Here is a 27,936-nt window from a genome sequence, read left to right as displayed (position 1 = left end):
TTCTGGAATTTAGAATGTTTTTGTCCACAAACCTTGAAAGGGTCTATACTACTCAGCATTCCTGTCTCCTTTATGGACATTTAAGCTCCGGGCGCATGACTGTACAGTACTGCGCGCGCACGCTTTCACCTCTGCACCCTTTCTTGTTGTTATCCAATCTCAGGTAACAGTAGATTCCGATTCAAGATTCCCAATAACATCACCTGTTTACCTTCGGGCCAAAAAACCCCATTACAGTTCAGAAACCAGAGCTACGTCCGCCGCTTTTCACACTGGCGTTGGAGGGGTGCAAACACGTCACCCTGGTTCTCTGGCTGCCACCAATGAAGTCATATTTGTATCATTGTGCGGCATTGTGCAGAGACGAGTCTAAAAGGAAATGACCTGATTCTGTTTGTGCGCCGAATAAAGACTTTGACAATAACAGGGAGCCGGGGAGCTTACCGCAGATAGTTCTGTGACAAGCCCTTTGAATTACAGAAGAGAGAAGCGATGCATGCAGGCGCGCTTTTGCATACGACCGGATAGTGCCAGAAAAGACTCCACAACATGCTGATATGTGAACTACCGGTGAGCTCTATATTTTCTGTTGCACATGCGTTTATTTGTTATTTTTTTTGCTGTGATGACGATATGAAACTATGGCATACTGTGCGTCTTGCTAATGCTAAGGAAGCAGGCTGAAGCATGATAAGATGGCATTTGGCTCTTGGTGTGTCTCAGGTTACGGATACTGATGGTGAATAAAGGAGCGGGTACGATTGTTATAAAGATAAAAGTAGTCGGGATTTCGGAGCTTTAATGTTTGGCACGTGGGATTGAATTGCAGTGTGATATTCATAGGACGTGTTTTGGTTTAAATGTGATTCTTTAAGACGATTGAGAGACAAATCGACCAGTGGAAATAGGGCTGCACAATATATCACAAGCGAATCAAAATTGCAATGTCAGTTGGAGAACAAAGACTATAATTATTTCAATCTCTCAAATATTCGGTTTTTGCAAGGAAAAAAAAAGATTGTACCTGTAGTTTAGACCTCTACAAACATGTGATTCTTGTATTCAGTCTTTGAAACCTACTTGCTCCTAATCCTACTTATTAAACATACTTTGCAATCGCACGCTTCACAAAAGGACACTGGGCCTCAACCTGAAAAGTTACATAGTGCCCTTTAATCACCGTAGTAGCGTGCCCAAATATAGCTCACGTTCTTTTGTAAGTAGTCAGAGTAATGGTCATCAATGCCTAATGTTTCTGGTTTTTCCAGTTATAGTTTGTTTTGACATTTGCTTTGCTTGTTCTTGTTAGTGTCGTCACAATACTTACAAAATAATAGTACTTTCTTTTCGATACTTTATGGTTTAATATATTAATCAGATAAAGCTCTAGATCGAAAACTGCTCAGGCAAAGTCAATTTTTGTCCTGTTCCTTTTTTAGTCTTGATACTTTTTTAGTATTGGTAGTTTCAGTAGTAGTTTTCGTATCGATTACTATCTGCTTTTCGATACTTTTGACAACCGTAGTTCTTCCGTAATCACCACTGATCATCGCAATCTCTAGGAATGAACAGTCACACTCGATTTGCATTCAAACTGCGACTCTGATCACATCTTGCAGCTCTCCACAAAGAATCCAATGAATTGCTGTAAAATATTGACACAGAGGCCTCTTATTGACGTGGCGGTGGGACACAGAATACTCACCTTGGGCTGGGACGGGGCGGAGGGAGAGAAGGAGTGGCTGAGAGGATGAAAGCTCTCGGGCCGGGGGTCTTGGAAGCCCCCTTGGTGACCTCCGAACAACAGAGCGGTATGATGGGAATAAACCGCAATCTCCCTCTCTCATCGCACGCTCCCCTTTCATAAACAGGCCGGATCGGGTTATGGAGACACCAGAAACCAGTGAGGACCAATGACATCACCTCCATCCATTCAGCGTTGTAGGGCACAAGCAGGACAGTGGGAGTCGTGCAGGACTCAATGGGCCCGGACCTGGAGACCTAGTCTGTATACTGTACGTGTGGTGTGGTTACCATATTATTCATGACCTTATTGTAAGTGCATGGTCAATGAATAAAACAGACTCATCACTTTTAATGAGATAAGTTGGCATAATGAGGACATAATGTGTAAAAGAAGACCCTCCATATACAGTCAGCGCAGGCTCCCTAGACACTCTCGACCGGTTTGCTTTAGTGAGCTACGTCAAATTTTTTGCCTCATTAAACGTCTTTGTAAGTCCCTATGATGGTTGAATATGTATTTTTGGGGTGTTTGAATTGTCCGTCGTCGCTCCCTGCGGTCTCTGGGCGGAAAACCAGCCTCACAACATGGATGATATCGACCTGTAGACAACTCTCCTGAGAAACCCTGGCCCTTTTTTTCTATATTTGACAACTTTACATGTTTTTGTGTGTGATTATGCTGCCTTATTTCAATCAAAAAGAAGAGGGGCAAATAAACAGTACAAACAAGCGAGCCGCAGGGGAGTTGTTAAGTAACAAAAGTAATCCCTGGAAATATGGTGGTTCATCACAAGATCAAATCAGATCTGCAGATCATGATACATTTTAGTCTGACTTATTTTTGGTCCAATCATCGTGTGGTAAAGTGTTCTGGGAGCCAAAAGTGAGCCAGAGCGCTAGACCTCTGTGAATTGTACCGGCCCATTTAAGTGATCCAAAATGGGCCGGTACAATTCACTTCTGACTGTGGAGATACTTTTGGACCATACCAATCGGGAGGATTTGTTGGCCATAATTGTTTTGTAATTATTAATGAAATATGAATTTGACTACATTTACTTTGTCGGCATTTGTTGACATGATTGAAAGTTCTCAGCATATTAAAGGTGCCCTACGTGACTTTTCTGGTAGCGGTGGTGGAGGGACTGCTTCTCTCCATTGATGTGGGATTGTGTAACTGAAATGTTCCTCACTATGGCATTAAAAATATATATGTTTCTCAATTACAGGTGTTACTATTGTTGGTAAGATAGAGTTACTTAAAATGAACATTCTTGGCTCGCCTCTCCACTGATCTGATCTGTAACTTGGCCATACTGTAGTGCAGAACATTCCAAGCGAAGCAATTGATACCTTTCATTTGATGTCATACATTTTGGCTGGAGATGTGACGCTAACTGGAGCCACTGCTTCGTCTGAAACTCTGTTCTCTAAGTTAGACTGTAATGTGAGCTTTGTTTGACACAATCTGACCTCACAGACCTGACTTAGTTGAAACTACAACACGGCGAGCTGATTTGGGCACTTCAATTAGTCTCAAATCACATCACAGTCACTAACATTAACTGTTTTTCAATTAGTCATTCTTACTTTTTTTGTTCAAAATCAAACTTGTAAACAAGACTATGAACACTCGGATTGATCACTGGCTCCTGAAAATGTGCTGTTTGAATCCATTTTCATTCTGCATTCCTTTTCTTTTTATGTATATATTTTATTTAAATAAAAAAAAAAACAGAACGCAAAAAGAGAAAATACAATAGCCCAAAAAATAGACCAGAAAACAAGAAGGTCAGTGAGGTGTACAGACCTATGTATCGGTCCCATCTGTCCGGTCTGTGTCTGGTAAATTTGTCTATATTTAAGTTCAAAGTAATAGTCAATTTTTCTATTCCTGAAATGATGAAAAGATCACGCAGCTTTGGTGGTGGTAAATTGAGGCAAATTGAGTGTCGACATAACACTTTCTGGCATTGATACATCTTTGCAAGTTTGCATTGCTGGACTTGCTTCCTTTTTAAATAAAATGCCACTTATTAGAAGTGTTTGAGCTCTCGACCAGCCGACCGGGACCTCCAAATGCCATGACAGTTATTTCAGCTCAAAGACATAAACGATGCAGTCAATAAAGGTTTACTTTAGGGATATACAGAGTTTAAAACAACTCAATTCAACTTTAAACTCTAAAATTCATTACGTTTTGTATAAAAGACTGAATTAAAATGCTACTAAGGTGTAAAACTACTTTTCACATGTAATTTTACTGAAGTGGAAATCTGGTATCAGCACTTGTACTTGTAATTTAGTATATTTCTGGCCTCATAACTGTGCATTTACTAAGTATAGTATAGTAGTAGTAGCAGTAACAGTAAAAGCAGCTGCAGTTGTAGTAGTAGTAGTAGTACCAGTAGCAGCAGCAGCAGTAGTAGTAGTAGTAGTAGCAGCAGCAGCAGCAGCAGTAGTAGTAGCAGTAGCACTACCAGAAGCAGCAGCAGTAGCAGTAGCAGTAGCAGTAGCAGTAGCAGTAGCAGTAGTAGTAGTAGTAGTAGTAGTAGCAGTAGCAGTAGCAGTAGCAGTAGCAGTAGCAGTAGCAGTAGCAGTAGCAGTAGTAGTAGTAGTAGTAGTAGTAGCAGTAGCAGTAGCAGTAGCAGTAGCAGTAGCAGTAGCAGTAGCAGTAGCAGTAGCAGCAGCAGCAGCAGCAGCAGCAGCAGCAGCAGCAGCAGCAGCAGCAGCAGTAGTAGTAGTAGTAGTAGCAGCAGTAGCAGTAGCAGTAGTAGTAGTAGTAGTAGTAGTAGTAGTAGTAGTAGTAGTAGTAGCAGCAGCAGCAGTAGTAGTAGTAGTAGCAGTAGCACTACCAGAAGCAGTAGCAGTAGCAGTAGCAGTAGCAGCAGCAGCAGCAGCAGCAGCAGCAGCAGCAGCAGCAGCAGCAGTAACAGCAGCAGCAGCAGCAGCAGCAGCAGCAGCAGCAGCAGCAGCAGCAGTAGTAGTAGTAGTAGTAGTAGCAGCAGTAGCAGTAGCAGTAGTAGTAGTAGTAGTAGTAGTAGTAGTAGTAGCAGCAGCAGCAGCAGCAGCAGCAGTAGTAGTAGTAGTAGCAGTAGCACTACCAGAAGCAGTAGCAGTAGCAGTAGCAGTAGCAGTAGCAGCAGCAGCAGCAGCAGCAGCAGCAGCAGCAGCAGCAGCAGCAGCAGTAGCAGTAGCAGTAGCAGCAGCAGCAGCAGCAGCAGCAGCAGCAGCAGCAGCAGCAGCAGTAGCAGTAGCAGCAGCAGCAGCAGCAGCAGCAGCAGCAGCAGCAGCAGTAGTAGTAGTAGTAGTAGTAGCAGCAGTAGCAGTAGCAGTAGTAGTAGTAGTAGTAGTAGTAGTAGCAGTAGCACTACCAGAAGCAGTAGCAGTAGCAGTAGCAGTAGCAGTAGCAGTAGCAGTAGCAGTAGCAGCAGCAGCAGCAGCAGTAGCAGTAGCAGCAGCAGCAGCAGCAGCAGCAGCAGCAGCAGCAGCAGCAGCAGCAGCAGTAGCAGCAGCAGCAGCAGCAGCAGCAGCAGCAGCAGCAGCAGCAGCAGCAGCAGTAGCAGCAGCAGCAGCAGCAGCAGCAGCAGCAGCAGCAGCAGCAGTAGTAGTAGTAGTACGGTCATCAATCATTTGCCTGATTCCTGCACATATCCCTTTTCTGAATACCCCAGTTAAAGTCTGCAATTGGGAAGACTAACTAACTTAGTGACTTAAACGTTTGTCAGTTCAAGTCCATGTAGAATATCCCTGATCCTCCATATGCTAATTTATTTCCTGTTTGGCATTCGTACAAAGGAATCATTTCTCCACTATCTCCGCTGGTGTGCTCCCAAATTCTTTCCATGGTTGAATTTCATTACAGATCCTGCATATTTATCTTTTGGCTTTAATGCTTTTAAGTCAACTTCCTCTCTTCCTCGAGGACAATATCTCTTAGGCCAATTGTGGTCCATTAAACTATGAACTTTTGGCGAGATATTTCAGTATTTCTGCCAGATTTCACATGGAGAAGTTACCTAAGCTTTTTCTGAGACCACTTTTGCTCTGTTTTGCTGTTTCTCCAAAGGCGCAGACGTCCTGTTTTGTGCTTTCCTTTCTCGTCCAAATGACTTGATGAAAAAAATAGGGAGGGTCCGCATTTTTAGAAAAGTGTTGAGGCTTAATACCACTGGGAACAGAGAGAAAGTGACAGGCCTTACGTGACTGTTTAGTACGCTTGCATATTGCGTCAAAAGCTCCCATCTTGAGCCGCTTACTTCATTGTTTTAGACACAAAAACACATTTTAGGAGATGTTGTGCGTCAGGTCATTAGATAACTTGAGTTTGGTTGGAGATTCTGGTTGTCAAAACACCGAACAAGCCAAGAGGAAGGTCACACTTTTGAATGCAGCTAGTGGGAGAGTTCAGTGTGAGGACTGAAGAATGAAAAAAGAACGTTTATTCCAAATGAAAAGCGCTTTGGGGTTTTTGTGAGACGATAGAAATCCAATCTGAATTCAAGTCTGTGAACATAGACCTGATCCAATATGTGTAGTTACTTTGAAAACTAATGTTAAAAGTGGTAATAAAGCTGCAAGACTAATCGTGACGAGTCGTGTTTTGATAATCGTAACACATAAAACACATGACAAAAACATGACACGGTGAACAACAAACAAAATAAAGATATCCACAACTTGTGCAACAAATGAGTCCCATCTAGTCTAGAGTCTGTCAAAAAGACAACTTAAGTCAGAATGTGACTTTTTTCTCCATTTTTGAATGTTAGTTATCATTTGGGTCCAGTCCTTGATTGTTGTTGGTGCAGTTTGAGTCATAAATCTGTTTGTAATACCTTTCTTTCCTGCTGCCAGGAGTGTGCTCCAAAGGTATCCATTCATCATGTCCATGGCAGTTTTAAGGCCCAAATACATCGTTCTGAAATCAATATGGTGGTGTCAAAGACGATCTGTTGCACAATAGTTCTGAGCAACAAGACTTGGAAATTATTAGCTTCAGGTCTGGCAACTCATCCGTACTGTCCACAATATGTTCCCCCTCAGCGGCGCCTGTTGTCTCCTTCCTCCTTCAGTTCCACCATATCAACTTCTATTTTTTCAAAACTGTTACTTTTCTCTGCCCGCTCCTCAGCCTGTGGCGTCTGTGTGGCAGGGGCGTCCCCCGGGAACCGTGTTAGCCACGTTAGCCTCATTAGCTTGGGTGAGAGGGTCTATTTTCTGCCAAGGTTACTGTTCATGGCCTTCCTTGTTTTTTACTCATCTCTCACAGCATCTTGCTCCTCGTTTCGTGGGTGTAAAAGAGATTTTAAAAGCAAATCTGCAGCACGGCGCGGTGCATCTAGTCAGGCTGCGATATACCCAGAAGTTATTATTATCTATCTAGAAGCTTTCTAATTAGATTCAGAGAAAGAAAGAAATTGATCTGGGAGCTTTACCACTGCATACGGAGGAACAAGGTGTGACAGTGGTATAGTCTATAGAATAAATATAGCATTCATTATTGTTGATCGTTTGAAAGTCAATGTTGCTATTCACGAGAGTGGTCCTAGTATTGGACAAACTAGAGGCTTGTATGGACTCTATCACCTCATTGTGAACAAGTGAGTGTTGTACGAGGACGTTTCAGTTACTGGCCGCACACCTCATGTTGGAACTGCTGAACGTCACCCAACACCTTTCATTTACGCAGAAGCAAAGATACAGATTTCAGACCGGCTTGGACTTGGATGCATCAAACCAAAGGAGATTCAATGATATTCCAAAAATACATGAATTTGGAAACATGTACAGTATGTTTATGCTTTTTTTCTCCCTCAAATTAAATTTATATAGTTCTGACTGGGCAAAGTTTTCAATGTTTATAGAAGAGATTATGTGAAAGAAATCTGTCCATAGTCACAAAGGTGAAGAATTTGCTATATTCATGTTCCACAGGTTCATATTCAAACTCTTTTATGGGAAAGCACAATAAACGAGACAAAAGTTATCAGTGCAACTGTGTGTGATTGTAATTATCAATCATCTCTTTTTGCAGTACTTTCATATTTTTTCAAATCCACTTGATATTCAACTTCAAAACAACATTATCCCTATTTCCATAATTGGCCCAACTCTACTATCTTCCATATTCCAATTATTACAATGGCAGGTGTTGTTATTGCTAAACAGAAATATTAAGTATTCCCAAGTCAACACAACAGCTCCACCTTTTGGCAGAAGTCTGAAACAGCAGCCTGTGTGTGTAAATAAGAGGAAATAGAGCTGGTGTTAATTGGAGGCAGAATTATGACCAGTCCAGTTCCTCTCCCAGCTCCTCCTGCCCACTCAAATGTCACCAAACAATGGACGGATTAAAATACGAAGTCTATGGAAAAGAAGGCAAAACTAATGCATAAGCAGAAATATAATACTGTTTTAAACCAAAGTAGGGGCTTATAGTGACAGACATTAATACATTTCCTATTTTGTCCTATTTTGGTAATCCATGAGGTCCGTGTTTCGTCCTGACTCTGGCACCAGCAGGAGGCCAGTCCATGTTTAGTCCTGACTCTGGCACCAGCAGGAGGCCAGTCCATGTTCAGTCCTGACTCTGGCACCAGCAGGAGGCCGGTCCATGTTTAGTCCTGACTCTGGCACCAGCAGAGTTAAGTCCTGACTCTGGACTTTTAAGACAACTTTAGGAGGACATGTGTTTAGCAGGATGCATATCGTATCAGGAGGTACTATGAGAGGGCCTTATCGTCTATCCTCCACTTCATACAATCTGGATCTAACATTTAATACAGTAAAATATCAAAGTTACAATCTAATCCTCTAAATACAGTCTAAGTGAACTGTCTGGATTCTGTTGTTGCTTGTTGACTCTGTAGAATGCCCTTCCTCACATTCTGTGTTTGTCCCCAGGCTGGAGAGAAGCATTACCACCCCTCATGTGCCCGCTGTGCCCGCTGTGAGCTCATGTTTGCAGAGGGAGAGGAGATGTACCTGCAAGGTAAAAACACACCTATCATAACACACAAAAGCTCCAGCTCTCCAGCTCCAAAACGGAACCAAACCCAGCATAATAAATAATATAATACAATAACTGGATGTGTTGAGTTAAGTTAAAAAACATACATTCTCACATGAACTCTTTTCCCTCTGTGACAAAAGCTTTATGTTGACAATATGAAATGTGTGTTTCTTGCACCGCTCCTTCAGATAGGATTTTGTTGTCTGTCCCTTGATTTTGTGCATTATTTCATGTTTTGTACTTTAAATTCATGTTTTGTACTTTAAATTAATGCATCCAGACACTTACTCTTACTTCAGTTTCAGTTTCCCCAAATACCTTTTTATTTTTGCTGTCATTTCTTGGAGCAATACTTTCTACTTGAGTTGTGTGATTTTGAAGCAACTTCTTGAATACAATTTTCAAAGTATGTATACTCTTTGATTGCATACGTTACTTACAAAATACATTTAAATGCAGGTATTACGAATTCTGTTACTAAATACTTTTTCCTGCCAACACTGGCTACAGTTGGTATTGTAAATCTGTCAATCTTTCACTCTATACGTGAATATTCTCCTCGGTCTATGTCATACTGCAGGTCGAATCGGGATTTTTACACCCAAATGTTACCTGGGTTTGATTTTGTCATGACAGTGGCCACTTTTATATGTGGTACTAAATCTGAATAGAATCTGATCATTTGCAAAATTCCTTCAGCCTGAACACGTAGATCACATGAATCTGACTTCTACTGCGCCACATTTTGTTTACACTGGAAAAGACGGGAATTAAACAGATTCAACCTTCAAACGCCCGCCAGTCAAGTGCAAAGAAAAGTGAAGTTTGAAGTTTGAATTGGTTTTGTAAACTAATGGCTTGTATTGACAAATTATAGTCAGTCTGATACAGTATGTATTTGGGCCTCAAAACTCCTGCCATGGACACAATAAGTGGATACCTTTGGACTGGACTGACATAGTAAGAGACATCAGACTAATGGAAAAAATGACATTCGGACTAAATCTAATCTAATCTAAATGGGACTTTTATGTTGACCAGCCTGTTCCATATCTTTTTAGGTGTCTTTTGCTTTCAAGAGATTAGCTTCATGACCTTCATCAAACTAACACAAGACTTGAATGCGTTATTTAAATTGAACAGTTTCACTAAATGATGTTTTGCTGATATCTGTGTCCTCTAGGAAACTCAATCTGGCATCCTCCCTGTAGACAAGCCGCCAAGCAGGAAGAGAAGAGCAAGGTGGGTCACACAATACATGGGTTTGCACATCCGGGAACTTGTGCAGTGGCCGCCATTTTGAAAGGGGCACAACAGCACGTCTACTACATCCGAAATCCAGGAATTATGAGGCCAAAATGCCAAAAACCTGCGTTCTTTTAGGACATCGCTCTGTTGACTGACCAAGGAAGGATAGCTTTGTCGTGTACCTTAGTTTGCCGTTATCGTCTAAAGAATCAAAGTATTCGTAGCTCATTATGCCGTAGAAAAGGATGCAGTCGTGTTGTTTTTTTTATATATCGCGTGCCCCTTTTAAAATGGCCGCTATGGGGAAGTCCCGGCTGTATGACGTCACCGCGAACGCATGTATAGCACCGCAGTGGTCTCCAGAGCTCATTTTCTCTGCACGTACTCTACCATCTCAATCTGGATACGCGCTTTAGCTTACGGTACATACGTTAGCTAGCATCGGCAAACATCCTGCTTCTTCATCGCTCGCCGTTTTTCTTCCCCAGAAGCAGGTGCGGATACAGCTCAGTGACGTCCGCGATCAAGAGGTTGGTCGTGTTTTGAGAATGTGGCTGCTCCTCACAACCTGCTGCATGGGCTGATGCTAACTGTGAATGTGAAGTGGGGTTTTTCATGTGCGAATAGCGACACAAAAGCGATACACAAGTGACGTTTGAAGGCTGCTGTCAGTTTAAAAATCTCCTTTAAAGGTGCTGTGCCTGATTCCGACTGTCTTCAAAACGTGAAAAAACGTTCTAGTTCATTGTTATCTATCAGTGGTCTAAATGTATTTCTCACCCAATGAATTTATGAGCGTTTTATCACAACTTTACGAGCCCAGACCAGAGTTTACAGACACGGTAAAGCTAACAAACATTAGCATGCTAACAGCGCGCTTCCTGCTTCGCGGCGCTGCGGGTGGCACACAGCGGTCTTGTTTTGAGCTGAATAGATGCTTTTACACTATATATTTACTGGGGAAAACTCATTTTACTTTATTACATGTAAAAAAAAAATTGAGTAAAGCCCCTTTAATTTCTCCTTTCATGTCATAAATGGGAAGCTAGATACTTAGATTTTTCTTCCTAAAATTCTACTGTTATTATGCTACAGGAAAGAACAAGAAAAACTGATTTTTTGACAGTTTTGATTTAATTTTGATTACATTTTTTGTATCTACTTGTTTTTTCCCGAGAGGTTTCGCAAAACTTTGCACTTTTCAAAAAATCTTTCTGTTGTAAGAAGTTCAGTGTTAAATTTACATTAAATAAAATAATCATAATAAGATTTAGCATCCACCTACATCATAATAATATTAAAATGTGGTGAATCCAACTTATATTTTAAGAAGAGCTACATTGTGAACTATCTCGTCAATGTGTGTGACAAAACTAACGAATGACAAAGCTTCACTAATGAGTGTAAACACAACCTCAAGCATCTTTCACATATCTGGACTTTTGTGCTGTTTGATGGCATTTTTGTGTGTTTGTGTTTTTTACTTTAATACCAGCCATTGAAGGATTATAATTTAGGATAAAAACGAATGTCAGAGTCCAGTTTGCAAAGTTAGGCTGGGGCTGAAAACTTTTGGAAAACCTTTAGGAATAAGATTACATTTGTATTTGAAATAACTATATTTTATTCAAAGGGCACATTTTAAACACATCCAGAGAAAACAGAAATACCAAAATCTCATTATATATTTGCAGCTTTTGTAATTTGTGATCATAAATTGGTGCGATTTTAGGCAATCAAAAGGAAACTTGACATCCATGCTGTGTTATTTTCTCAATAGTTTTCACCTTTCCGTCGGCGTTGACAGACTGTGCTGCACTACTTTGTTGGATCAGATCTCTTACTCCGGCTCTTTGAAGTCATTGTGTGTTTGTGCTTTGTGTATTAGGTCACCCGGACTTCATCTGAGAGCATTACCTCAGTCCCGGCCTCCAGCGCCTCGGGTTCTCCTAACAGAGTCATCTATGTAAGCCTGCATTACTCACATTCACCACCAGAAGGCACTCACGTCTCACTTCTCTAAACACCTCATTATGGTCATTGTTGGGTTCTATATGTATTTGCTTTTTCTCTCTTCCCTTAATTTTTGCTTTATTTATTTAGTATTTTCCTATTAAAACAAATAAATATAACTTTATCCGGGATTTTTGGTCTTGACAAACTTTTAATCAGTGCCATATAACACAAAAAAGTCCAAATTTTATTCTTCAAGTTTGAATTCTGCTCCAAACCACATGTTTTAATTGAAAAAGTAATAGTAGTAAAAGTAGTTCAATTTGATTCAACATGCTCCTTGTTTAAGCTAAATCCTTGAATTAATTGAACTATATTCACAGTTATGCGTTTGCTAGTTCTGTCCCAACGTCTTTGTTTTGTTAGTCGTTTCCATTGTTTTGTTTTGTTCCCGCGTCTCTGTGTTGTCTTCTGTCTACATCCCTGTTCCTTAACTTCATCGGACATTACTGCACCGTCCATCGCTCATCTCCTCCCTCACTCCTGGACTATCTACTGCCCTAGCCGCCAGCTAACAGCTGGCTTAACACCTGCGGAGGTCCGTCATGGTATCGCGGGGCCTCCCTGCCGTGCAGACAAGGTCTGGGGCAACCAACGCCACTCACTCCACCAGCTTCAACACCCGGTCCACTGCTGCTTTTTCACAACTCTCTGCCCACCAGCTTCTAGTTAACCAGCCTCTAGCCACCGCCAACATTCTAACTGGATTACTCTCATCTGCTGCTACGTTCCATCTCCTCCTCGGACTATCACTCCCGCGCCTCCAGGCCACCGCTCCACCAACTTCTCGCCTACTCACCTACACCGCTGCTGACCTTCACCTCCTCAACCATAACCACCATCTCCCAGCTGCTGCTGCCTCTGCAGCTAGCTCAGCTGGGATCCTTCGCCGGCCCCGCTACATCCACCGGGGCTCTGGTCTCTCCCATAACCACCACTCCAACGACGACTATCCCCTCACTCTGGACTAGTTTTCGCCCCCCCCGTCACCCCCACCTGCCGCACTGCCAACCTCAGCAACCTCCGCCCCCCCACCCCTGCGCCCCCATCCATCTCCGCGCCCCCATCCATCTCCCTTGCACTGCTGAACTGCCGCTCCCTTTCCAACAAATCACCTGTTATATCTGAACTGCTACTGGACAATAACATTGATCTGCTTCTCCTCTGTGAAACATGGCAACAGCCCCTGGACTTCTATGCTCTCAACCAAGCCACTCCCTCCAACTACACTTACACTGCCAAACCCCGCCTCTCCGGGCGTGGGGGAGGTCTTGCTGTTATTCATAAAAAATCTACATCCATCACTGAACTGAACCTCAACCTTCCATCCATCTCATCATTTGAATACCTCGCCTTCTCCCTCCCCAACTCTATCACCGCTATCCTGATCTATCGTCCCCCAAAGCCCCACCCCTCTTTCCTCACTGAATTGTCTGAACTCCTCACCATCGCATCCTCTCTCTCTGCCCGCCTCCTACTCACTGGTGACTTCAACATCCACATTGACTGCCCCAACGCCCCACTGACATCCGACTTCCTCTCTCTCCTGGACTGCTTCCATCTCACCCAACATATTGACTTCCCCACCCATACCAAAGGCCACACTCTGGACTTAGTCTGTTCCTCTCTCCTACCCATATCTAAGCCCCACCCCCTCCCCTTCCCTCTCTCTGATCATCTCTGCATCCTTTTCTCCGCCCCCCTACCCTCGCCCCACAACCCCAAAAAACGCACCATCACCTACCGCAATATCAAGTCAGTCAACCCCCTCACGCTCTCCCAGCTCATATCCTCTGCTTTCCCCCCTGACTCCCCCCCCTCTTCCCCCGACGACTATGCTGTCATGCTCAACACCACCCTCTCCGACTCCCTTGACTCCCTAGCCCCCTGGAAAACCTCCTCCGTCTCATACATCAACCCCGCCCCCTGGTACACCCCTGAACTCCGCACCATGAAGCAGACTGGCCGCCAACTCGAACGATTCCTCAAAAGAACCCGCCTCACCGTCCACGCCGAAGCTTTCAAATTACACATCTCCTCCTACCGTGACGCTCTCCAAGCCGCCAAATCTGCCCACCTCTCCACCCTCATCAACAGCTCCCACCGGAGCCCTCGCACCCTGTTCTCCACCGTCAACAAGCTGCTCCAGCCACCGGACATCACTCCACCCTCCTCCCCTGACCTCTGCAACTCTTTCCTCCTTGCCTTCAATGACAAAATTTCCAAAATCAACAGCTCTTAGACTGCCGTCTCCATTAACTCCATCACCACCCCCACCCGTGCCCCCCTCCTCTCCCTGACCACCCACCCTTCCCTCCCCTCACCACCTTCTCCTCTGTTAACTCCTCTCATATCATAGACCTCATCACCGCTTCTAAAACCACCACCTGCTCTCTCGACCCCCTCCCAACGACTCTAACCAAGGCCTGCCTCCCTGCTCTCATCCCCCATCTCACCACCCTCTTCAACCAGTCTTTATCCCTCGGCCATGTTCCTTCCATCTACAAACTGGCCTCCATCACCCCCATCCTCAAAAAACCCACCCTAGACTCCGCCAACCTCTCCAACTACCGCCCCATCTCCAACCTGCCGTTCCTCTCAAAAACGCTGGAACGCATCGTCGCCGCCCAACTTCACACCCACCTCCAGTCAAACAACCTCTATGAACCCCTCCAATCTGGCTTCCGCCCACTTCACAGCACTGAAACAGCCCTGGTCAAAGTACTCAACGATCTCCTCACCTCTGCAGACTCCGGGGCCCTCAACATCCTGTTACTACTAGACCTCAGCGCAGCCTTTGACACTATAAACCATTCCATCCTCCTACAAAGGCTGCGCCAACTGGGTGTTGAGGGCTCTGCACTTGACTGGCTCACATCCTACCTCACCAACAGGCAAGAGTTCATTTCCCTCTCCGGTCACTCATCCACCATCTCCCCAGTAACGCAGGGGTCCCCCAGGGCTCAGTCCTCGGCCCCCTCCTCTTCATCTGCTACATCTTCCCCCTTGGTCACATCCTCCGCCAACTCAACCTGGACTTTCACTGCTACGCTGACGACACCCAGATATACCTCACCACCAAATCCACCCAAAACCCTCCCCTCAGCCACATCGAAACCTGCATCTCTACAATAAAATCATGGCTCACTCTCAACTTCCTCAAACTGAACAGTGACAAAACAGAGCTCCTCCTCATTGGCACCAAATCCACTCTCAATAAAACTGGTCCCTTTTCACTCAGCATCGACACCTCGACCATCACCCCCTCTACCCTGGTACGCAATCTCGGTGTCATCATGGACCCCACCCTCTCCTTCACTCCCCATGTCAGCCACATCGTCAAGACCTCATACTTCCACCTCCGCCGCATCGCCAAAATCCGACACTGCCTCACCCTCCCCGCTGCTGAATCCCTCATCCATGCCTTCATCTCCTCCCGCCTCGACTACTGCAACTCCCTCCTCACTGGCATCTCCTCCCATTCCCTCCATAGACTCCAAATGGTCCAAAACTCCGCTGCCCGCCTCCTCACCCACACCCGGTCCCGTGAACACATCACTCCCGTTCTCCGCTCTCTCCACTGGCTCCCCATCAAGCAGCGCATAAACTTTAAAATACTCCTCCTCACCTTCAAAGCTCTTCACCACCTTGCCCCCCCCTACCTGTCTGACCTCCTCATCCCCCACCGCCCCTCCCGAGCTCTCCGATCCTCCTCCTCTCTCACCCTGACTGCACCAACATCCCGACTCAAAACTTTTGGCGACAGAGCATTCTCCCGAACAGCACCCCGACTCTGGAACTCCCTCCCCCAACCTGTCTGCCACTCTCCCTCACTCACAACATTCAAATCCCGCCTAAAAACATACCTCTTCACCCAAGCCTATGACCTCCCCTACCCCTAGCCTCCTCTACCCCATTGCCTACACTTCTACCCCCTGTTACATCCCCATCTTTTTCTCTCTACTTCTTCTGTCTTGTTCATTTTATCTGTATATTAATGTGTACTGTACGTGTTGTCCCCCCCTGTCTGTAAATACCCCCCCCTTTTTTATTATGTTCAGCGTCTTTGGGTCACTGAAAAGCGCTATATAAATAAAAGTTATTATTATTATTATTATTAGTTTAAATTGTAATTTGATTAGAGTAACTAAGTATTAATAACTAACTCTGCATAACACACATATCATTGAAGATTTGAAACTATTAGATTGTGATGAATTGCTCTGCCCTAGAATCCTCTGACTTACTGTACTGTCTTTCCTTCTCCTTCCAGGCCAAACTTGGAGAGGAGATGCTGGACTACAAAGACCTGGCCGCTCTTCCGAAGACCAAGGCCATTTATAACATCGACAGACCTGACATGTTGTCCTACTCGCCCTATGTGAGCTTCCCGTCTGAAGAAAGGCATTATGGGGAGGTAAGCGTTTACCATGTTCTATGATTGTCAAATATAGTATCAAAAACATATGTTTATAAAGGTGCACTTTTATGAGTAACTTTTCTCCATGGTGATGTTTTTGCTCTGCCTGGAATGTACCACAGTCTAGCATTAAATCTCCATGGACACAAGTCGGTTTGGTCTTTCTATAGTGTGTCCCTCCTCTTTCCGATAGTTAGGTATTGTGATGTTGTTGTGCGGTATCGTGCTGTGGTAAGGTTTCATGGCATACCTCAAGGATCATGCAAAGGGCCACTACTGTTTCCATTGCTTTGTGTCGGAGGCTTGCAGTAACAATACATGCTTTTCAAGGTACAGGCTTTTTGTGCAGTAGATAGATGCATTTAATATTACAGACAAAGCAATAACATATTTATGGGGAAATAGTGCACCTTTATTTGCATCTCTATGTAAATCAAGAAGGATATTAATTCATAAATCCTGCGTTATTGAACTCATAACTTTGATCACACTTTTCTGTCCCATGTGTCTTTTTGCAGTTCCACTCTGTTCCCTTTAGAGGGCACAAATCTTCTTTAGTACCACAGCTGTTCGCTTTCATTTTTCACCTTTCTGTCATTTCATCATGTCTCATTTATCCCCAGTGCAGTGTTGGCACGTCCAACGCTGCGTAGCTTTAGCCCTGAGCGGGTAAACTATACTGTCTTCTCCTCCTCCATTCATCATGAGCTCACCTCTGTCCGACAGTCTCACACCTGGGCCCACACTGACTCATATACCTCCCACATAAGGAATTAAACTCAAATAAGTTCATGTATAGTTACAGAAATGACTGAGAAGCGCCCGAGATGCCACGATCCTAATGCCATGGTTATAGGACTGAATGCTTTTTGGAAAAATATAAATGTTTTTAGACCAGTTGCATGATTAAATTTGCATCAACATTCATTTTACAGAGCACATTTTAAACACAACCAGAAAAAAAATTGTGTGAAGACAAGAAATGACGGCAAAATAAATACAAGCATTGCATTTCAGCACATGTTTTATAGACGTTTAAACTACAGTTAGCGGTGCAATTTTTAGATGTTCCAAATGATTCCCAAACTTGCACTGTCCAGTTGAATCTCATGTAAGGAGCGAGGGTCAGATTCCTGCTCACACTGTATGTCCTCGTACAGTGTGAGCAGGTATCTGACCCTCGACCAGAGGAGGCGTGTAGTGTACAACCCAAACACACTTAAACACCCAAAACATCAAAGAAACTGTTAGCAAACCGTTCATTTTAGCACTGCTTTGTCAGATTCAGAGGCTTTGCTGCAAAACGCTTCCTGGTTCAGAAGACGTGTCAGAGGTGCTTCTTGTCCCAGTTCACCTCTGTGCCTCCAGCCCGTCAGAGCTGTGTTTATTGCAGCTAGAGGTACCAAAAGTACACAAAAGGCACATACGTATGATGCCTACGCCTGCTGCAGCTGTATTTGACTGAACGACTCACCGCGAATATAAAACTGCAACTGTACGATCAGCAGTGGTGGGATAAGCCCCCTTTGCTCTACAAATGTATCCAAACAATACACAATTTGGAATCTAGAAAACCCTTATTAGTCACTTTTGATGACTTTCTGATACATGGATATGGCCCTACTTTCACATATGAGTCTGCCCTAATCATCAGCCTTTCTCCCACTCTTCATTTGCAGTCCCCTCAGCTGCTTTCTCCTACTCCGACTGAGGTAACGCTCAAGAATGCCCCTCCGTCAATGTGATGTCACACGTCTTTCTCAGTCTATATGTGATTATGTGCATTGATGTATATTCTTCAGTTGTTGTTCAGTGAACTAATTTCTGGTCTTTTTGGTAGTGCCTTGCCTGAAATGAAAATGCGTTGTTTTCATATTTTCAAATCCTCTTTCAAAATGTTTGATGGTTGAGTTTTAAGTCATACTGTGCCTTTATGTGTTTTTGTTTCCTTCCATTTGTAACTTTGGTGTGCTTCAACTTGAGTAATATTTTAAACTTGAGTATTTCCTCCCCATCAGTGAATACTGTGTGTCTGACAATGCAATCCTCCTTAACCCCCTTAACCTCCTTAACCCTAACCCAGGTTTGGTTTGCTGTGATGGTGAAACCTGAATCGCAGGTGTATTAGGTCTGATCTCCTTTGTCTGTCTTTGTGCTCTGCTTCAGGGTGACGGAGAGAAGTCGCCCCGGCAGAGACGACCCTCCAGCCCCAGCTCCAACAGCTCTTTGGGGGGCTACGGCCGCTACACTCCCTCCCGCTCCCCACAGAACTACAGCCGGCCAGGTATCAAACCATCACTCTGACTGTTTAGTAAAAACAAGATACTTTTTTGCAGAACCCTTCTTAAGTCCGTATAGAAATATTACTAAATAGTTATATAAGTATAAAATTGGCCCTGCGACGAGTTGGCCACTGTCCAGGGTGTATCCCGCCTAAGGCCCAAAGTCACTGGGATAGGCTCCAGTCACCCGCGACCCCGAACGGGAAAAAGCGGTAGAAAATGAATGAAAGTATAAAATTTAAGATATAAGAGCCAAGTGCCTAATTTTTTAGCTAATTTTCAATTTTATTGGTCCACAATTTGAAAGAAGCTATAGTTTTTGTTCCAATAAGGTACGTAGTAACGGATTGCATTTATTCAGTTGTGTTCTTGAAGATATTTTGGAATAATTTGTACTTTTAAAAATAGATTATTTTTTCAAAACTTAAGTAATGTCATGTTTTCTCTTTCCGATTAAAGCAACTCTAAATCATAAAAAAGAATACTAAGATGCTTAAGTTGTATTTTTGTCACAATTTTTTACTTCTACATGAATAATACTATATAAAAGCAACAGTGTTTTTTTTATATTTATTTAGTAACTTTTTAAACATATATTTTTGCCACTCTCGCAATTCTTTTGTGAGATTTGCAATTTGCACAACAATTACAATTTGTGTCCATGTTTTTCTTTAATGTGACTGGAGCTTTTGGACCAGACATAACCCTCACTGGCAGATACAGCAGCCTGCCCCGTGACACCAATTCTCTCCTGTTGCCCCCGACTGTCCCGGGAGGACATAAGTTCTCCTCCCTGCCCGGGTACCACAGCGGTGCGGCCGAGGGAAGCGTCGGTGGAGGGGTCGGGAATGGCAAGTGCTCTCCCGTACCACAAGGGGGCACTGCCTTACACCTGAACCCCACCACGCTGGCCCTTCTGCAGCAGCACAACTACATCCCATACTTGAGAGGTATCAAGGCACGCTGAGGCCAAGGACGAGTCTAATACAGAATCAAGACTACATGGCTACTTGAAATGAGCTAAATTGTGTTTGTTTCAATGCCATTATCAGAATGTTCAGAATTCTAGAATGGAAGCGACTGGAGGCAAAATGAAGTAGACTATAACACATTTTTAATAACTGACATCAGATCTAAATGCTTATAAGTCTTCAAAACAAAAAAGATGAAAACGTTTTTTAATTCAAAGGCAGAAATGGAAAAAGTACACTTTTCTCGCCTCAACATTGTATGCAAGCTTCATAAAAAGTATAATTTGGGGTAAAGTATGTAATATAAATGCAGGTAAAATGAAAAACTATGTGCGGTCAACATTTCTGTGAGTATTTGTTCAGTAAAATCTAAAAATCAGTGTTTTGCCTTAATCAAAATGCTTAAAAAAGTGTCTCAGGAAAAAAATCATGAAAACACAATAGTAAATGTGTTTAAACCAGGCTCTCATATCACTCACATGTATTTCTTTATATTGTGTGATATTCTGTGGCGAATCCCGATTTATTCATCGCAATCACATTATATTACACTTCACTTTTGCCTCCATTACGGAATTTAGAACGTATTTGCAAAAGCATTATCGCTGTAAAACTGTGAGGGTCATGTGGGCAATTACCTTACACAGATGCCCCTCCTGACATGGCAGACAAAACAATCATCAATTTATCATTCTGTTGAAATTTTTATGAACCATTTTACATTCTGTATTAGACTTAGTCAGTAGTCTCAAAGATTGGAGTGCAGTGATACAACCACGATATTAAGTCTGACATCACTTGGCATGCCGAGGTTTTAAGCACCATTTTAACCAAGTCTTGGAGAGTCTCAATCTGGTCCTTGGGTTTTTGGTTAACCAGAGACGAGTGACTCAATGCAGAACAGTCTCTTGGTGTGTGCCAAGTTTAATTGTTTTTGACTGCGTTTGATCACACAAGAGCCATGAAACTGCTTGGGCTGTTCACGATACCATGTGCGCAAAACTAACATCACAAACCAATTACACTTTTTGCTTTATTGATCCATTGCTGAAGTTAATATCTACATGAGGTAAAATGACTTAAATTCAGGATTTTTGTTGAATTCAATGTATTTGTAACTTTTTCTATACAATTAGAGGTGGGAGATGTATAAAATAATATATAATATTGCACATTGTCAAGATATGTCCAGTGTAATTTCCCAAACAAGGGTATAAAGTAATATTTCTGCCTTTTTGTGCTCAATTTACGTTTTGTTTGATACTTCAACCTCAACCAAAACATTCTCAGGCACATTTAGCACATGCCTGATGCTTTTTTTTTTAATAAACACCACCTGAATATTGAGCTAATGTAAAAATACATATAAATCAAGATATTCATTTTTGTCAATATCGCCCACCCCATAGAAAAAATCTTCTTTCAATCTAGATGATCTGCAAATGGAGAACATTTCAGACTTATATAGTAATTCCAAACAACCAATGCTACTCCAAACATGATACAAATTCTGAAAGCATGTCATTTCAACTCATGTAGGTGCATATTTTCACAGTGTACCTACTCCGTACCTTCTATGACTCCCCAGGGTTAAAAGCGGACCCTGAACCTAACCCCACCACTAAGAACTCCCTCCATCTCAGTTTACCCCCTCCCAACGGTAACCCATAGTTTTCTATAGTGTACCCCTCCCCTTTACAATAGTTAGGTATTGTGATGTTGTTGTGCGGTATCGTGCTGTGGTAAGGTTTCATGGTGTACCTCAAGGATCATGCAAAGGGCCACTACTGTTCCCATTGTGCTCGCCTTGTGTCTGTGGAAATGGTTGTTGCATGGTTAACTTGTTGTATAATGTAAGATTGATACTTTTTGGTTTCGAATATCATAATTCCATTAGGTTGCTTGTCCTTCCTTGCTTGCCAACGTACCTCCATGCCATTGTGTGTCGCAATTATGGTACTGGAACTGGTACTGGGATTTTTCATATCGTTGCCCTAAAAATACAATATTTTATCATTTTGAAAACAATTAACTTTTTTTTAATTCTTCCATCAGTCTCAATAAAGTACTGTTGTGTTTTTTCCCCAAAAAAATCATGTAATTGAATTTATATGGGTATTCTTTCAGAGCAACAATGTCTCAATATTGTTAGGACTGATCTAATTATTTGATAGTATAATGCATTTATTTATATCTCATCTTTTACCAAAAGGTTCAAAGCCAGTTGTTAGTGTCTGGAAAACCCTTGCATGCTTTGGGAAGCTATTTTAACACCGCAGACTGCTCTGAGCTAACATATGCATTCTTTGACCATGGAATCGTCTGATTAGAAGCATGAGGTAGAGCAGGGTTACAGAAGTCACGTACACTCGGGCTCTCGGGCATATTCAGTGTGACAGGCCAGAGAGGCAGGGAGGGAGGATGAAAGAGGAGAGGAATAGCACTGCTTGCCAGTCGTAGCGTTAGATTATAAACTGCACCGCCGGACTCAGATGTTCTTGGATACTGTGGAAGATTGCTATGAATATGTAGTGGTTTGACCCGTAAAACGTTGTTCTAGACATTGGACCAGCTGAGCAAACTGCCCCAACGCATACATGTCGTAGCCTTAAATCATCATTCCTTTAATCAGTTTTTTATATCTTTTGGTTTGCACTAACTGCTTTGGTTTGCTCAAGGCATGTGTGTTTGTTGGAGATTGCTGAACTGCCGTGTCAGTGATCTCACCAACTTGCATCCAGATCTGTGGAGGGCGATTCATCTCGTGTCTGAGGCTGCGTTTCGTCAGCTCACACTTATGACCCTCCCTCAGAGCTCTGGATGTACAGTGCGGGTTACTCAAGAGCTGCTATTGACTTCATCACCCAGCTGGCCAAAACACAATCATTTGGATTGAGCTGAGATAACACGATGTGACAACATACCAGGCAAAGTGTTTTTCATGTGACCTACATTACAACAAAAATTAAATTGTCATTTGTTTGCCTTCATTTTTTATTTAAAGTTGTTTTTGCTTGTGGTGTGAAAATTAAATCCCAGAACTTTCAAGCTCATGAACCTTTTTTAAATAAAATCTATTGCGCAAGCTATTGTATCCAATTTGAAAATATGAAAAACAACCAAATAAATGAATAACTTAGAAGAGCAAACCGTACCGATTGCCATACACGATTAAACTGTAACTTTCATCATATTGCAACGGGCTCTGTGCAACAGTACCCGGCTAGCTCAGTGTTAGCATCGACTCTAAAATAAATAAAATACTGATTGATCAGGCAGTGAGTTAGTTTGTGGTGGATACTGACAACATGTTAAAGATTTTACAAATGAAGTGAATATGTCTCTGGAGAACACTTTGGTCCCTATGTCTCATTGCTAACGCTATTTCTTAGGGATTATAAACAGTTAAAAAATAATACCATGAACTTATAACATATATATATACATGTATATATATATATATATATATATAATTTAAAGTTAAAACTACTCATATACATATAATTATTATATATATAGATATATATATTTTATATATCTATATCTATATATATATATATATATATATATATATATATTTTTTTTTTTTTAAATACAAGTTAGCATTAGCGTGAGTTAGCCAGCTCACAGCTGTGCACAGAGCCTATTATTTTCCTATCAGAACAACAATTTTGACTATTAGGCTTACCTTCAGTATATACTTAATTAAATTATGTTTCTTACACTCCTCAAAAATTAAAATACATTTTTTCACCACTTGTAAACCTTGTATCATCAAATCAGACAATGTATGAAAATGGCTGGGTTAGTAAGTCACATTACATTATTGTTCATTTAAGTAATTGCTTTACATGCCAAACCTAACTCATTTGTTTACCACCCCAACACCCTCTTTCTTTCTCCCTCCCCCGCTTCCCCCTGTATGTTTTGCCCTCTTATCTCTTTTGGACTTGAAGGTAGTGAAAGTGGCCGGAGTACCCCTAGTTTATCCACCTATTCCGACGGCAAGTCCCCCTCCTCTGCATCGACATATGTGGCTGCTCCTCGGCATTTCCACATACCAGGTATGAACCGACCGCTCTGCCTGGCAACAGCTGCTTCAGAACTGCATTATTCTTATACTTTGCAGGCTGCCATTTTGGACACAAGGCAAAACAAAAACAAACTACAATTCAAGTGTTAGTAGTATTTGGGTACTACTTTATAATAACTACACCTTAATTTGCCTTAATAATAAACCCATGAACAGCAACTTAATTCATAATGAGCAAATAGTTTATTAAGAATGATTCAGATAGTGATGTAGATAATAATAATAAAATGAATAAAAATATATGTCCTTTTTTGGTCCCTAAACACTTTATTGTAAATATTGTAAAACTAAAAGTCACAAATTCAAGCAGTATATACGTTTTGTTCCCATTGAGAGATTCATTGTCTGTCAGCCAAATTAAAATAAAATAGCTTGTCCCCTTGGAGATGTTATTGCGTTACATAAAATATTCGACTTTATGGCATTAAACTTTCTGTATCTATTTTCATGGAGACAAGCAGGCCAAGTTACAGGTCAGATCTGTGGAAGCTCACTCACAGTAAGAATACAGTATATGTTTTTCCAAAGTATTTTTAAGCACTAAAAACACATGTAATAAATGCCAGATACATAAATTTACTGCCATCCAGGCAAAGTAATGACATCTCAATGAGACAAGCGTGTGGCGGTCTATTGTTGTGTACGTTTCAGACAATGGCAGGATCTGAAACGTGTCTGTGTGTGATTCATGTTAATGTCTTGTTCTGTGCACTGAGAAGCATTTACCTTTAACTATTATATTACCAACCGAAAGTAGTTAAATATATATGTAATTTAATGTTGTAATTTTCACATTAAAGAACACAATACGCAACATTATAGCCAAATGTGATTTCCATTCTTAGCCACTAACTGTGATTTGTTAAAGTGTTTTTTTAATGTCACCTTATTCTTAAAAAGTATAATTTGAATATGAATCATAACTAATACATAAATACTTTGACGTTATGTTTGCTAATCTGATGTTTAACTTCAATTCAATTCTAATTCTTGATTGTTACTAAAATGGTGATTTACAAGTATAAGTTGATTTTATTTTGAAGGTGCTGCATGAATAATATTTGAAATGGTTTTCAATGGATAAATGTTGTTTTTAATTGAGCCTTACCTTGCCCTCTTTGCTTTTGCTCCTGATTTTCTCATCTCCCAATAACGGCTAACTCATGCTTCTTCTGTTTCTCCATTATCTCTCTCTCTTTGTCTCTCTTTCTCGCTTATTCCATTATTTCTCCCGCATCTGTGGCCATCTTCAGAGACTATGGTCAAAGATAATCTCTATAGAAAACCCCCCATCTACAGACAGCATGGTACAGTCCGATTCCTCGTTAACACACTTCCTGTTCTGGTCTGTGGTCTCTGCACGATGTGTCGCATGTTGCCTGTCGTGTAGTCATCCGCCACGAGTCCTGCCCAATGCGTACCCTGCCGCAAGCCCCGCCCTCCATAGCGCCCCGCCCTCACAGTCGGGTCCGCTACATGCACAGGGCTGGTACATGAGTTGTGGGAGGAGACGTGTACAAATACTGCAAAATGTCTGTTATATTATATTTAGACATTTTAGAACTAGGTTAAGACTGATTGAGTATTGTAGCTTAAAACTGCTTTATGGGCTGCGGAATGTTGATAAAGAAGGAAAAAAATAATTTGTACTTATTTTAGCATAAATCGACTGAACTAAAAGGAAAATTAAATAAACCAATAAAGTAAATGAAAATTTGTGCAGATTAATCTAGTATAGATATATATATTTTTTGCTGAGCTGCGCTAAAATGAATAAATACGTAAAGATCAGGCCGAGGACAGCGCGTTGTGGTTGGATGTCACGGAAAACATGGGGAAGACTTAACGAACAAAGTGAATAGGCCTCGTTCTTGTTCTGGTCGCCTTTGGTAGTCCTTACTTTTAATATGAATTGTTTTTTAATGTTTTACTTTATGTTTCGATCAAGGTTAGCATTAGCTTTGAGACACCGTGAGCTAGCCAGCGCGCCAGTCTCGCGGAAGTATGACCTGTTTGCACCGAAAAACCGAAGTCAAACACACTATGAATGTACAGTACATTTAATACAACATTTGATCAAAGTTTTGTAACGTTTATTATCAGATTTAGCTTTTCACAGATGACCCTTCTGGCACAGCATCACAGCGACATATTTCTTTTAGCTCATGATTATACAAATTGATGAATATTTGGTGTTGGTAGATGTCTTCACCCTCTTCATGCATGTTGGCCGCTTCTCACCATCAGCTCACGTGACGTTGTGCGGTGATGTGTCCACTGTTAGCAGTTAGCTTCACTCTGCTCTGTGTCGTAGCATTGGTCTTGTGAATCATTGTCCCAGCACTGTCGGTGTGTGGTCCCGCTGGGCCACTGTAGTTTCCTAGTCATATGTATTTATGTATGTTGCACATGGAGTCTGAAGCAAATGGAGGTCTCGCTCTTGGATACATCTGTCAGCTGCAAATAGCATTTTATTCCATATGTTTTTATTATTAGCCACGGGATCTGCTTTAGCATTTCCATCCAAATCGATTATTGCTTGGGGAATGTGCAGGCCGTGGAACATTTTCAAAACTCTAAATCATATTTATTTTATATTGTAATCTAAATTATACAGCAACAAATAACAAAAACACTTACGGTTTTGATGCACTAATCTCAATGGGATTTAACCATGTGATTTTTGTATGGAGAACCCTGATTCCCACTAATGACTGCTTTTTTTTAAGTTAAGTTTTACATTATAACTTTCTGTTTTTGTCAACGGACTCTCTGGCTCATGTAATTTTAACGATTAAGCTTGTTGCTATTTCTTGCTATGAACATAATCTTTCAAATAATTACCGGTAATACCATTAGGTTAATTCCCCTTCTTGACACTTTCAAATCGATCATATTTTAAATTCAGACCAACCAGATTCAGCCAGATTTAAACATCTGAAAGCTACACACTTTGTTGTATATATAACAGCATGATTAATGATGGCACCATGATGGAAATGGTAAAGGATGTTTATTTTTAAATCTGAATGAGAACAGCCCAAACCATAAGTAGCAATAATATCGTCTAGATCCAATGGTCAGTTGTGTGATGCTAGCTGCAGCTGCCTCTTGGGTTCAGTTAGAGTTGCCTCTGTAGTTCTAATAGTGCAGCTCCGTTTCCCCACTGCATTTACTGTGTCTTGGTGTAATGTGTGACTGTCTTCCAGCCTCTAGAACCTCCTGGCAGGATGGGGAGGATAGCAAGGTGGGTCAGAGTCCGCTCACCTGCACATCTATTTCTCTCACCTTTTTTCCCCCCCATTTTCTTTACAAATACAAAACATTCATGGACTAATTCACTAACTCCATCGTCACCCATCACTTGTTTCCATGTTTCTATCCATGTCTGTCGTGTGCTGTTGCTCCACACAGAGGACCAGCTGGAGCATCCTAAAGAACGAGATCGATGGGCAGATGGGGCCGGACGAGTCGGATCCGTGCAAGTCCACATGTAGCCTGCCCACGGACACCTCCCAGCCGAGTCAGTCACAGGGACAAAACAAGACGCTTAGTCTGGGAAATCTGCAGAACTCAACATGACTTTATGTTTTCTTTAGGTTTTCCGTACAACAAGTCTGCATCCTTACCCGGTTATGGAAGAAATGGCATCTACAAGGTTAGTCAGGTGTGTGATTAGACACTGGCTCTTTGTTTTGGGTTTTTTTCATTAAAAAAGATCAAAAGATGATGATGTTTAAAGATAATAGTTCTGAATGAGAAGAGGTGGATTAGCACTGGTTTAAAAACGTATGCTTAAATCTTGCTTATAATTGTTCTATTTGTACAGAAATTGGGGAAAAGTTGGTTACATTCTTTACATTTTCTGTTACTACACACTTTAACTATACACATATTGGGGAGGACTATGGAATATAACTTGTGTCATCATTTTTGATGTATTGTATTATTTAAAATGCTGAAATATTCCTAACCTCACATGAAAAAAACATGTTTTTCAATGTGTTTTCTTCAGTTTGGACAAATCTAAAAGTAAAATTTGCAGTGAGAACACTCACAGGAAAGATTCAAGATGTCTCAGGAACTCACTGTGCCTTTTCCCTCTGTGGGTGTGATTTACTGTTAAGGAATGAATGAGATAAAAATAA

At 41.8% G+C, this 27,936-nt stretch overlaps 1 protein-coding gene across 2 annotated transcripts in view; it reads left to right on the top strand.

Annotated features, from left to right (window-relative positions):
* The window catches only part of ablim2 (actin binding LIM protein family, member 2), a 73,087-nt gene that overhangs the window by 35,285 nt on the left and 9,866 nt on the right, over positions 1–27,936 (top strand). The window contains exons 7-19 of one of the 2 annotated variants that reach the window (XM_072458557.1): positions 8,653–8,740; positions 9,945–10,003; positions 10,498–10,539; positions 11,898–11,975; positions 16,296–16,439; positions 18,122–18,154; positions 18,609–18,726; positions 19,411–19,674; positions 23,652–23,759; positions 25,042–25,095; positions 26,998–27,035; positions 27,203–27,311; positions 27,388–27,455. In XM_072458557.1, coding sequence (XP_072314658.1) covers positions 8,653–8,740; positions 9,945–10,003; positions 10,498–10,539; positions 11,898–11,975; positions 16,296–16,439; positions 18,122–18,154; positions 18,609–18,726; positions 19,411–19,674; positions 23,652–23,759; positions 25,042–25,095; positions 26,998–27,035; positions 27,203–27,311; positions 27,388–27,455 — 1,203 coding nt within the window. The remainder of the gene's footprint in view (positions 1–8,652; positions 8,741–9,944; positions 10,004–10,497; positions 10,540–11,897; positions 11,976–16,295; positions 16,440–18,121; positions 18,155–18,608; positions 18,727–19,410; positions 19,675–23,651; positions 23,760–25,041; positions 25,096–26,997; positions 27,036–27,202; positions 27,312–27,387; positions 27,456–27,936) is intronic. The other variant, XM_072458558.1, reaches the window with a different exon arrangement.

Source organism: Eucyclogobius newberryi, unplaced genomic scaffold, assembly GCF_026437365.1.
Source record: "Eucyclogobius newberryi isolate DKJ021-1_F unplaced genomic scaffold, fEucNew1.0.hap1 SCAF_22, whole genome shotgun sequence".
In the NCBI taxonomy this organism is placed as follows: Eukaryota; Metazoa; Chordata; class Actinopteri; order Gobiiformes; family Gobiidae; genus Eucyclogobius; species Eucyclogobius newberryi.
Note: the sequence above shows the minus strand (reverse complement) of the source record. Positions and strands in the feature narration are given on the sequence as shown.